Below are 12,627 nucleotides of genomic sequence, written 5' to 3'. Positions count from 1 at the left end.
TCTCTTGTATAGCCTGTTTATACTAGGGTCCACCAGGTCGGAAAGACCTGGTTTTTAATCCCGTTAAGTACAGTTGATTCTATACCGCTGCTTAAGTGGTTATACGCCTCTACATAGGAGTCCGTGTTATCTGCATTTGAGGGGGCTTTGAAACTTCTTATACCAATTCTCATACCAGCGTACATATGAAAATCAAAATCTATGTTGCAATCATTTCCTGAAAACACTGCTAATTCTCATCATGATTTAAGTTTGCCTTCAACAGTGACCATTATTACACCAGTTTTCTGACTGCATGCTGAAACTTGTTTATACTTTCATGCCGGTTACTGAAATTCACATGTATTATGCTTGCCATACAACTATTTGCCATCTTAAAACACTGCCTTTGTTCTTCTCTCACTGAATTTCTGCCAACATCTTTCTGATACACCTCTCATGTGTATCTACCTCATTATAAGGAACTTCCTCATTTTGATACTTCTCAGCTTTTCCTAATTTCGTAGAATTATAGGCAGTTACTAGGCTAATGGCACTGGGGCCCTTACAAGCATAGCCAAGAGTTTATCTCCCCCCTCAAAAAAAACACTCAGTTTTCAGGGATATCCCTAATTTTGATTTGTTTAGTTATATCCCTCCTACAACTAGTGACTTTTGGAGAGAAGGTGGTGAATTACACTGAATAATAATGTCAATAATTACTGTTATATACTTATTTTACTTCAAAAAGCAAACATTAATTCATGTCCTCTTATTTCATCAATGCTTCAGATTAACAGTACGAAGATTTTGAAAGTGTCCTGGATTCGTTCAGATCTAGAAATGTATGTTCCACATTGAAAAGACATGCTAACACATTTTAAGCTACTATTATCAGTAAAATAATACTGATGATGCTAAATCTTCAGAGCAGTCGTGTAAAGAACACGTTTAACTATTCTGTGAGCTAACTTTAGGGTTGCCACCTGTCCCACTTTGAGAGGGACAGTCCCTCTTTGGGCAGTTGTATCCTACAAAAAAATTGAAAAAATGGCAAATGTTCTGAGATTTTAGGACAAAAATATTTCCTATATTTTCTTTAATAGTTGCATAAAATAGTTATTTTGTATCTGAAATACCTAAATGTTATAAGAAACAGAATAAGCAACTCAAATGCCACAAGAGTAAGCTTTTATTTTGACAAAAAAGTGAAGTTCTGTCCTTTGTACTTGCCGTGGGTATGTTTTGCCCTGCAAAATCTGATGTGTCAACAAAAAATGTCCCACTTTGGGCATTTGAAAAGGTGGCAACCCTAGCTAACTTGTCAAAAAGCATTCAACATTTTACCTGTGAATTCCACATTTTGAAGATATGCATCTTCAAACATACATAACACCAGAACTACTAACGTTTTTCCTGAAAAGTTATTTTCCCACCCACTCATTAAATTAATACCCGGGGGGGTCACCGCCCAGTCCGTACTTAACTTTAGTCACCAGATGTCTGCAGACCGCTCCTGATTAGTTTGGATTCGCGGGCGCGAGATGTTATTACTTCCCGCGCTTTTCCACACTGAGCCCTTAAATTCTTTCGAGTGCGTCAATGTTTATGATAGTTTTCACGATTCACTACTACTGTAGTGTCGTGTCTGGATGTTTTAACAATTAGTGAATTATTTCTGCAAGACTTAAAAATGTCAAATGGGGAAGGCCTTCTGATGTGTAATTATAAAATGTGTCGAAAAAAGCTATCAGGCTATGCGTGGGTTACTGCTTGCTCTCACATCTTTTGTGACAAGCATGGGACGGGTAAATTCAGTCATTTTCCGTCCGTTTGTCCTGCGTGTAATAACACTTTGTGTGGGAAACTGGATATTATTCGCACCGAACTAAATCCAGCGGAAGAGTATAAGGCGATAGTGTTAGCAGGTTTGGCTCCTGAAACCGTGCTGGACATAAGTTCCAGGGCTCTGGCCTTCTGGACGTATCAGGTAACTGGTATATGTTTAATGTGTTTGATGCCATGATTTTATATTTTATGGTTTCTTGAAAACGTTACTATTTTCGTTAAAAAATCATACCTCTCAAGTGTACCTCATTACGAGGAACATACCTCATTTGGGGTTTTAAAAGTTCACGTTCCACATTGAAAGACGCATTCGTTGTCAGATTTCTTTTTAAGTGAAAGCAGTTGTAAATAGCAATTAATAATATTTTTTCATTAAAAGAGTTTCTTTATAAGTAAAACAAGCTTATTTTAACCATCGTATGACTTTCCTAGTTGAAGTTGTTAGTAAGCCTTTAGTATGTGTTCCACATTATGCCCATTTGTTCCACATTGTGAGGGGCGAGGGCTAGTGTTCTTTATTTTGGAGATGGAAGGTTAAGCTATGTTTAAGTGCTTTTCTGGACCAACAATGTTCGCGTTAACTGTGGCGTTTATTTTGCCATAGGGACTTGTTTCAGACCATGTTCTTTCCTGATAATTTGGACCTTGGTGGTACCTTAAAATGACTTATGGCCGGTATGTTGATAAACCTAGTGAAGCACAGATCCTGACGCAGTGACCAGGACTGCAAGCACCGAGTAAATGAAGTATATAATTCCGTCACTGTGACTATTCCCATCAATCGCATCTCCTGATCAGGACAGTTCTCATTCCCAGTCTTCATAGGTTGATACTAGGCTATCTGCCCCAGGGCATTTATAAGCCTAGCCAGAGTGTGTTTGGCTTTCGCCACCCTTTTAGATTAGTTTAGTAGGTCACAGAAGATGGCCCTTTTGAGGTTAGTTTACTGTGCCTCTGTCTAGTAGGGACACAGAAGAGATCCCGGGGTAAACCTACGATCTCCCATCCACTTGTCAAGATTTGTCTTGAAGAGGGTCATTGAGGGGACTCTGCCTAACATGGATTGGGATTTTGTTCCAGAGTGAGGGAAGCCTCTGGGATGTGAATCTGTCCCTCCAGCATGTCCTATTTATTTCTGTGCTGAGGTTTAAGTCTCTGGAGTGTGTAGCTCTAAGGGATTTGGATTTCTAGAGGTGGAGCATGTCCACTAATTCTGGGTTGGACATGGCTCTATACGTCAGGCACAGATCGGTAAGCAACTGAGTAGAACTGGAGTTTCTTTAGCCTAACTGCGTAGGGCATCTGTTTGAGTCCCTTGATCTTCTTGGTGAGGTACTTTTGGGGTCTTTCCAGTTGCTGCAGGTGTCTGGTAAGGTACATCCCAAATGGGGCATTGTATTCAATTATGGGCCTGATGAGTAGAGGGGCACAATGACCTCTCTTGATCTAGATGTGAACCCTTTCGTGATAAGGTGGGCTATATAGAAGGTCTTTCTAACCACTTTGGCAATGTGATTGTCAAAGGAGAGATTGCTATCTACTTGGGTCCCCAAATCCCTAATTACTACTTCCGTACTTAATGGATTACCACCTATGTGGTAATTTGTGGGCATTTGTTTTTCCCAAAGGGGATGACTATGCACTTTTTGGCATTTAGCTTTAGGCCATGGCTCTGGCAACAGTTATCCATCTCTGTGAGACCCTTTAGGAGGATGCTTGTGTCAGTTGGCGAGTCGATTATGGCACCCAGTTTGCAGTCATCTGCGAACTTGGTCAGCCGTAGTCCTCCCATGTTAGCCTGTACTTCAGAGAAATATATACCGAACGAGAGGTCCCAGGACTGAGCCTTGTGGGACGCCACTTGTAACTGGTTTAGAGTCTGACATGGCACCTGCAATTCTGACCATGTGGGTTCTATCCCTGAGCCAGTTTGCAACCCATCTTGTGACATAGGGGTTGATATTTAAGCTGGTGAGCTTATTTATGATGCCTGAGTGGGGTATTGTGTCAAAGGCTTTTGCGAGGTCCAGGTAGGCTGTGTGGACTACCTTCCCTTCATCTATGGCCTTGGCGACTGTTTCAAAGAAGTCGACCAGGTTCAAGAGGCAAGATCTGCCCTTAACAAAGCTGAATTGGGTAGGATCCAGTGTGTGGAGGTTCCCAATGTCTTTGTTTGAGTTTCATGATGATATGCTCCATAGCTTTGCAGACCAGGCTAGTCAGGCTTATAGGGCGATAGTTTCCGGGGTCCGTTGTGGCACCACCATTGTGGAGTGGGACCACTGTTGCTGTATGCCATTCCTTGGGTACATATCCTGTAGTAAGGCTGAGATTGAACAGTGACTTTATGTGAGGGTTCAGTTCTTCTTGGAGTTCATGTAAGATGCAGCCCGGGACACCGTCCAGTCCCATTGATGCTGTGTTTTTTGCTTTGGAGAGGGCAGCTCTCACCTGTGCATCTGTGATGTCAGGGAGGCTACACTCTGTTGGGATAGACATTTGCTGTTTTGGGGGGGGGGGGAGTTTGCACTGAACCTGTCTGCCAGGATGTTGGCAAAGTCTGTAGGTTCAGTGTATTTTTTCATTTTGAACTAACTCAGAGCATATCTGGGAGTTGCCACCCAGGTTCCTGACATAACTAAAGAAGGCCTTGTGATTATCTTTAGCATCTTGTGCAATTTTTCTATCAAAGCTGGCCTTAGATGATTTTGAGGGATCGTAGTTTTTTACTAGTACTGATCAGAGAAGCCTTCCCTTTTTGGGATTTTGCTCTATCATGTAGTAGCTTCCTCCTTCTGTTGTAGAGCTTTTTTATGGCTGGGATCTACCAGAGGGGTCTCCTGCCTTTGGAGGAATGAGTCTTGGTTTTATTTGTCCATAGAAAGCGTTTGTAAAGGATTCTGCGGTTTGGGCCGTATTTTCTACCGGCCTGGGGGCTTTGAAGGATTCCACCTCGGTTTTGAGAAGTGTGAAGTTTGCTTTTGAGAAGTTCTTCACCGTGGTTTCCTTGGCTGGGGGTGGGGACGGGATATGGATGTCCAGTGAAATTAATTTATGGTCAGATCTTACCAATGAGGGTATATCTCTGGTATGGAACATAGTCCCCATGTTGGTGATGATCGTGTCCAATATGTTTTCCCCTCTTGTGGGAGTGGTGACCAGTTGTTCCATAGCATTTGAGTTTAAAAATTCTAGGAACCGTTGGGCGAGGGTGTTGGGGCTTGAGTAGTGCTCCCGTTGGGTAGTTGAAGTCACCCAATATAATGGTGTTTGGAGAGACCTTCATATTCTCCAGTGTTCTCAGGAAAGCCGAGTTGGGTTCCTGAGTTTGGGAGGGTGGTCTGTAGCAGGCTACAAACAAAGGCAGTTTTGCCCACTGTTAGTTGCACATGGATGGTCTCGGATGCTTCATGCAGTGCCACTAACCTGGAGGTGTGGGTATCTTTGAATATGGATACTCCCCCCTCCTTTTGTGGTTCGGTCTGAGTTTTGGGGCTGAAAAGCATGGTATGGGGTATAACCTGGTAGTGCTGGGGTGCTCTCGGGAGCCTTGAACCAGGTTTCTGTTACTGCACAGATATCTATATTCTCCATACTGAGGAGAGCCTCGAGTGTGTGAACTATGTGATACGTGGGTATTGTTGTGGGGTAGCGGTTGCTTGGATGTCTGCTTTGGAGGTCTCTGCTGCTTGGGCATATTTTTATTTAGAGCCTCAGAGTATGTTTTTGTATGTTTGTGTTTGGTTTTCTGTTGCGATAGGTCTGTGAGACTGGATTTGTGGTGTGTGTGGTTACCTTCTCCTCCTGACTGCGCCAGTATTGGGTTGAGAGAGCTCAGCCTCCAGTTTGGCTATATAGTTGCATCTCTCACACACATTTGAGCTTGTTGGGAGGAGGAGAGGGTGGTCTGTGTACATAAGGCAATTGTAACATTGCCTCAAGATTCCCAGATCCACCAGCTGGACTGGAGAGTAAACCCGAAACTGACTTTTGGGCATGCCAGAATAGTATAAGGAACTACTTTTTGACTGATCAAAAAGGACCAATAGGGAGCCAAGTACTTAAAGGGAGTATAAGAGGGTGTAGTGATTTAGTTTATTAGTGCTTACCTATAAGATTACTTATACGAGCAACTGCAGGGCTTTAGAATGAAAATAGTGCTTACTTTTGAGATTTAGAACAGTTCGAAGGGAAAAAGTGAAGAGCAGACTTTGTGGAGCCGGGAATAGTTTAAACATGTTTAAGCGGTGCTGCGCTATGCGCAAAATCATGCAAAACCGCACAAATGTGGGTTCTAAAGCAGGGAAACTGAAAGAGAGAGGAATTGACCCAGAGCGGCCAATAAGCTACTAGTTTCAGGGCTGAGACCACTCCTCCAGGGACAGATAGGCTGCTCAAAGCTCCCCACTCTCACTGGTGAACAGAGAAGCTTCCTCCTATCCAAGTAAGGATATGGGCAACACAGGAAACTATACCACAGTCCGGAATTCTTGAAATTTTCCATATTTTTCTTTCACATTTAAATGGTTTGACACTAATGGGAACAATACATGCTGAATTATGTTTTGAAACAGGAATAGTGTTTGAGGAAAGGCAGGAATTGAATGAGCTATGCAATGTTCGATTGACAATGATTGTACAGAATATTTGTGATATATTTGTAACTGAAAGTACGTCAATATTGTTTATTTTCATTTATTTAAATGTTTGATTATCTGTCATAGGTGATAATTCAGTAAGGATGTTTCTTGTTTAAAAATAATTGTTAAATTAAACAAATATTGCTGTTTAATAATATCGAACCATACTAAGGAATCCAAACAAAATTTCCCAAGTGTGAAGAAATATTTAATAACCGGGGTATGAGGCTTGGTTACTAAGTGCTCCACATTTGCCTCATTTGTTCCACATTATTGTGAGACTTAATGCTCTCCATTATGGAGATGAAGGCAGAGAACTGATAGTATAGACGAGTGAGACGCTTAATATGTGAAAGGGCATTCCAGGTATTGTGTGTCAATTGGTAAGAACTTTTAAGTTTATGGCAGAGAGAATAGATGGCTCTCAACCTCTTAGAGCAAGAAATCTGGACAAAACCATAATACCAGGACAAACGCACAAAATAGGCCAGTTTTAAATAAAATTAGAAAGCTGATAGTAGTACATACTGCCTACTTTGGCCTGGATAAGACATTTGGTACAGACAGCCCACACTGGCATTGTTGACAAACTTATGGAATTAGGCATAAATCCCTGTATAGCACCCTAGATAACCAGCTGGCTCACAAATAGGACCCAGGAAGTTAGGATTGGTGAGACCACTTCCTCAAAGAAGCCAGTCACCAGTGGAGTCCCACAAGACTGTGCTAGGCTTGATCCTCCTTGGCATCTACTGCTCAGAAGGCCTTGACCAAATTTGCAGATGATTGCAAACTGGGAGCAGTCATATAATCCCTATAAGACACTAACATCTTATAAGAGGGTCTAACACAAACAAATGAATGATGCCAATGCTCTGTCTTAAAATTCAATGCAAATAAAAGTATTATAGTATCTTTTGGGAAGTTGGTCACCCCAAGAAACTATATCAATGAAACACCCCTAAGAATTGACCCACTAGTCAGGGATTTGGTGATACATGCAGACAGTAACCTGGCCTTCGACCAACATGTATCCAAGATAGTAAGGAAATCCTTCTGTGTTGCCGAATATAAGTGAGTGCATGGCATTTAGATCCAGGGAGTCATTGTACCACTATATCGACCCTTATCAGACCCATCATTGATTATAATGCTCCCTTGGGTATGTACCTGACCAGACAGATGCAACAACTGGAATGTCTCTCAAAGTTTCCTTACAAAAATAATATAGGGCATAAATGCAATGCCCTATGCTGATCGCCTTAAAGGCCTAGCTCTATACCTGGTCTCCTGACTACTAAGAGCTGATCTGGCCTGGCGTACAAGGCATCCCTGGACCCTGCTCTGATGAACCTTTTGCATATCCACAAAACAAACAACCAAAACTACTATATTTAAATACCTACGATTGGAGCTTTTCTTCCTGGGCCATTGCTGAAAATAGGCTTCTACCCATTTGGAATTTCCTGGTAATCAAATGTCAAAGTTTTGTTATTTCTGACAGAGGCAGTGAGTAAATCATTTTGTGACCAACAATCACCCCCATAAAAATGTCTAAAATATATAACTTTTAGGATATGCTTGGGTTGTATGGCTAGGCTTATAAAGGTCCTAGTGGTTGTTAGCCTAGTATCAACCTATGAACATCTGAACATATGAATTTTCTGAAGGGTATGAAGTGTGAAAATCAAATGTCTGTCATTTTCTGACTTCAGTCCTCCATTATAATATTTTGGCTTTCTGGCAAATCACAAACAGGCAAAAAAAAAGGCAAAAATCTGAACATTCTTCGAAAATCTGGACCATTGAGAGTTATGGAGCTTTTGTTCATTCTGCAAACAGTGCTGCTGAAAGGTTACAGAAACATGTCTGAGCAGTAAGTGCAGGAGATGGTACGGATAGATTGCCTAACGTATAGGAAGAAATTGCCCACCATGTTTAAAATTATATTAGTTCCATCAGTTCTTTTATCAAATTTGAGTAAAATGTTTTGGTATGATGGTGGTATTTGGTATTTTGCTCTATGATGGTGTATGGCCTCCAGAGAGCAGTTACAGGCAAAATTTTCTTTCCTTTTTCTGCTTTCAGAATGGCCATGGACTTTTTTGTTAATAATTTGTGGTTACTGCTGTAGCAGGAGTCATTAAATTGGAATATCTTGGTTTGTTTTTTGTCTGCTGTTTCATGTTGGTTCTGGGAAGCTGCTACCTGCTGTCTTTTACTCCTTTTTGTTGCCTTGTTGGCTTTTTTAGTTTGCTAGTGATTTTGTGGCTTGAGGTGGCTTCCTCATCTGAAGATGCTTTTGTTGCCAGAGTCTTGGGACATTGTCAAAGAGTGAATGTTGTATCTTTTTGGATTTGTTGAGGCATAGGAATTTTGACTATGCCATTTACGTGCTTATTAGCTGCCATGAATGCCTCATTCAGGTGATAAAGCAAATTAACATCCTCATATTTTAAACTCCTCGGATATGGCATTTTGTGAAAGCCAAGCCTGCACATTAGTCTAGTTTTACCCAAGCTCTAACTTTTGATTGTACTTTTATGAATATTCATTATTTTTTAATGTTGGTTCTGTTTACTACAGTTTCATTTTCTGATAGCAGTTTGCATTGGATAAAATGCATCATTGTTACAATTATCGGTTGGTTATTACCGCTTTACTTTAAGTCAGCATATATCAAAAAGATCCTTGGAGTGAACACTTAAATAAAGTTGGTTGCTTAGCTTTCCATCAGTAATTTAACACACCAATTACAGGTGTATGGAAGGGGATAAGAAATGTTTATAGATGTTGGGCTGTAATGGAGAGGAAAGATGACAATATGGTGGGGCTCAGGCCCTGCTTTTCAAATTGTTTAACCAGCAGCCTAGGAATGGAATCCGGAACTGAAGCATTAAATAAAATCTAGGAGTTAGAAATGATACTATTATCTGTCCACTTGGACAAAATTACTAAATTCAAACCAAAATGGAGTTACTATTTTACAATCCAGTAACATATGAAACCCAATCTGCATTCTGGATTCTGTTCCTGGGTTGCAGGTGCCTCACCTTTAGTCCATTTTAGCTATAGCAGGAGAAATGGTCACAAAGAACTGGGAATGTAAAATTGCGCTTTTTCACTGAATTCATTAATTTAGCAAAAAAAAAGTCTAAAAAAAAATTGTCAACTGCCAAAATGAAAACTTTGAATATTACTCACTAGTTTAGATTATCTTCCGTGTAAGACTAGATTAGTCTTGCGTGGAAGCGCCAGTGTAAGAGTATGATGGCAGCGCGCCATGCATATTAATGAGGGCATGCTGCCTCCACTCTAAAGCTTACACGGAGCGTGGACTAGTGTAGGGGACATGTCGGACTGCCGAGCAGTCCAAAAAGCCATGCCCCTGCAATGAAGAAATGCCGCAGTTTCGAGTTACATGAATGAATCAGCTCACATGTGCACAATGTAACACTACACTCCCCCATGTGTTAAACAACTGACAAAACAAAAAATTTCTTCTGATATAGCTGCCCGTATTTGTGCGGGTTTGCCCATTGCTTAGCTACAGTTAGCAGCTTAGACACCAGAAGAGGATAATATGAAAAATATATGCAAATTAAGCAAAATAGTGATAGCATAGTGGTTAGAGCCTTCGCACAAAGGGGAGGCATTCCTGGTTTGAGTCCCTCTACTGCACATTCCATTTTCTGTGGGAAATCTGTATACAAAAATATTTCCTGAAATTTTTTATGTACAAGTTTTGTAAAAAGCATTGAAAAAAAGCACTGTAAAAGTTGCAGTGACAAGTGGAGTGCCACAGGGTTCCGTCCTGGGACCTCTCCTGTTTGGTATCCACTTTGAAGTGCAGGCTAACACAGAAGGCCTCTGGCGAATAAGTTCACAGATGACTGCAAACTAGGAGTCCTAGTCAAGTCCCCAAATAATGTGGACATCCTACAGAAGGGCCTCACTGAGACAGATGCCTGGCGTCAGAGCCATGGCCTCAAGCTCAGTGCCAAAAAGTGCAGTGTCATCCCCTTTAGTAAAAACTCTGTAACCATGAACTACCACATAGGCAGCAATCTACTAAACACTGAATGCGTGATAAGAGACCTTGGGACCCAGGTGGACAGTAGTCTCTCCTTTGATAATCCATCACCACAGTAGTCAGTAAATCCTTCTATGTGGCACACCATCACAAAAGGGTTCTCATCCAGGAAAAAAGAGGTCATTGTTCCCCTCTACTCGTTACTCATTAGACCCATTATAGTACAACGCCCCTTTTGGAATGTACCTCAAGACATCTGTAGCAGCTGGAATGGAAAGGCCACAGAAGTACCTCACAAAGAGGATTACTGGCCTCAAACAAATGCCCTACACTGACCGCCTCAAAAAACTCCAGCTTTACTCCGTAGCATATTGCCTACTCTGAAGTGATCTCTGCCTAACATGTAAAGTTATGTGAAACCCAGAGCTGTTGGACATGCTACACCTAAAGAAATCCCAATCCCTCCAAGCTACATGCTCTAGGGACCTAAACCTTGTCACCTCAATAAACAGGACACGCTGGAGGGATAGATTCCTGCCCCAGAGACTTCATATACTCTGGAACAAGCTGCCCATCTATGTCAAGCAAAGTTCTTCATTAGCACTCCAAGAAAAATCTTGATGAGTGGATGGGAAATAGGAAATATACTTCTGTGTCTCTGGACGGTGGCACAGGAAAATAACTTTCTTGGGTGGCGTAAGCTATGGTACCTTGCTGGCTAGGCTTACGTAGGCCCTTGGGCCGATAGCCTAGTACCTACCTTTGAGTGTGTGTGTGTGTGTATGAAATGGTTATGCATTCTGAGGCATGAGTACCCAATTTTAAGCAATATAAAGCACTGCTAAGCACTTACCATTGAGCATATTTAAATACAATTGCGCGTAGCTGCGCACCGCGCTAACCAGTGCAACCACAACATATTTGCGCGTAGCTGTGCACTGCGCTAACCAGTGCAACGTTGGGCAAAGTTGGTTAAACATGCACACCTCCTTTATTGCACCTTAACCAGTCAGGTCTGCCCAACAGGAAAATAAAAAGCAGTGACAGGGCTTGAACTCAGGATACTGTGCACTATAGTCACAGTACTTAACCACTAAGCCATGACAGCATTTCACAAACCTGCACTTTCAACAGACAACCTCTATCAAAGGAATTTTAAACCTTGCCAACATCAGCTAAGCAGGCGTGCCTATAGCTGAGTTTTTCCAGAACTCTGCAATCACAAATAAGTGCAGGAAATTAGGCATATTTAAGCTCGACAGGCGGAAATACTTGCTATAACTGGTTGTAGCTTCTTTCTGCAGTCAGCATGGCTTATGCTGGAGAAGGCACTCTATTTTAGAGCGCAACGCTGGGGCATCCAGGAGTCCAAAGTAGTGGTTTGGCTCCTTGTCTACAATCATGAAGAAAGACTCGTGCGGAGCCAGTACCAGGGTACCCAATATAAAACGGATGCCTGGAACAGTCTTGCCCATGATCTCACCTGTGCTACTGGTGTTCCTCGGACTGGTGAGCAGGTCAGGCACCATTATTCTGACCTGAAGTGACAGAGAGGATCAATTGGACTAGTGGATCCAGGAATCCTGTACGATGCCCAATGCCCAAGTACTGATTAAGTAGCCATTGTATTAAATAGTTAAGAATTGCTATGCTTGTCTATACTATGGATAGGTATGTCTCAATATAACTGCATTTACTTCACAGCTGCAGGTGTCCGGGCTATGAACCAGCAAGCCCATGAAAATAGGCTGCAAAGGCTGCATCATGAGGCAGGTTAGTAATTATTCTGCATGTACTGTTTTTAAATGAGAGCCTTTAAAAAGTCTCTTAACCCAGTAAAGAAAGGTGTAATAATCCTTTAATGTATGATTCATGAAGTGCGTCTGTCATTTTCGTTATGTTGGTGTACTGTTGCATTCTACAAATAGTAATGTATTAAGCAGTGTCCTACCACACTTGGGTAGGCCCATATAACGTGGATGAAGGGAGTGCCAGTATCTTGTATGCATATGTACCAACCTCAACTGTTGGTTCATGGCCAGCATTTACAGGTTAATCTGGCACATGAGTAGCTTGGTATTGTTTCCCAGAAATGTCAGTGTGCTGCCAGAAATGTAGGGAGCTGTT

The 12,627-nt window shown here is 41.7% G+C and overlaps 1 protein-coding gene across 2 annotated transcripts in view; it reads left to right on the top strand.

Annotated features, from left to right (window-relative positions):
- Window positions 1-1,499: 1,499 nt before the first annotated feature.
- The window catches only part of LOC122790368 (E3 ubiquitin-protein ligase CCNB1IP1-like), a 621,129-nt gene continuing 610,001 nt past the window's right edge, over window positions 1,500-12,627 (top strand). Inside the window, exon 1 of one of the 2 annotated variants that reach the window (XM_044057886.1) lies at window positions 1,500-1,969. In XM_044057886.1, coding sequence (XP_043913821.1) covers window positions 1,673-1,969 — 297 coding nt within the window. In that variant the 5' untranslated portion in view covers window positions 1,500-1,672. The remainder of the gene's footprint in view (window positions 1,970-12,627) is intronic. The other variant, XR_006363005.1, reaches the window with a different exon arrangement.

This window comes from Protopterus annectens, chromosome 16.part0, assembly GCF_019279795.1.
Source record: "Protopterus annectens isolate FY-2018-M chromosome 16.part0, PAN1.0, whole genome shotgun sequence".
Lineage (NCBI taxonomy): Eukaryota > Metazoa > Chordata > Ceratodontiformes > Protopteridae > Protopterus > Protopterus annectens.
Note: the sequence above shows the minus strand (reverse complement) of the source record. Positions and strands in the feature narration are given on the sequence as shown.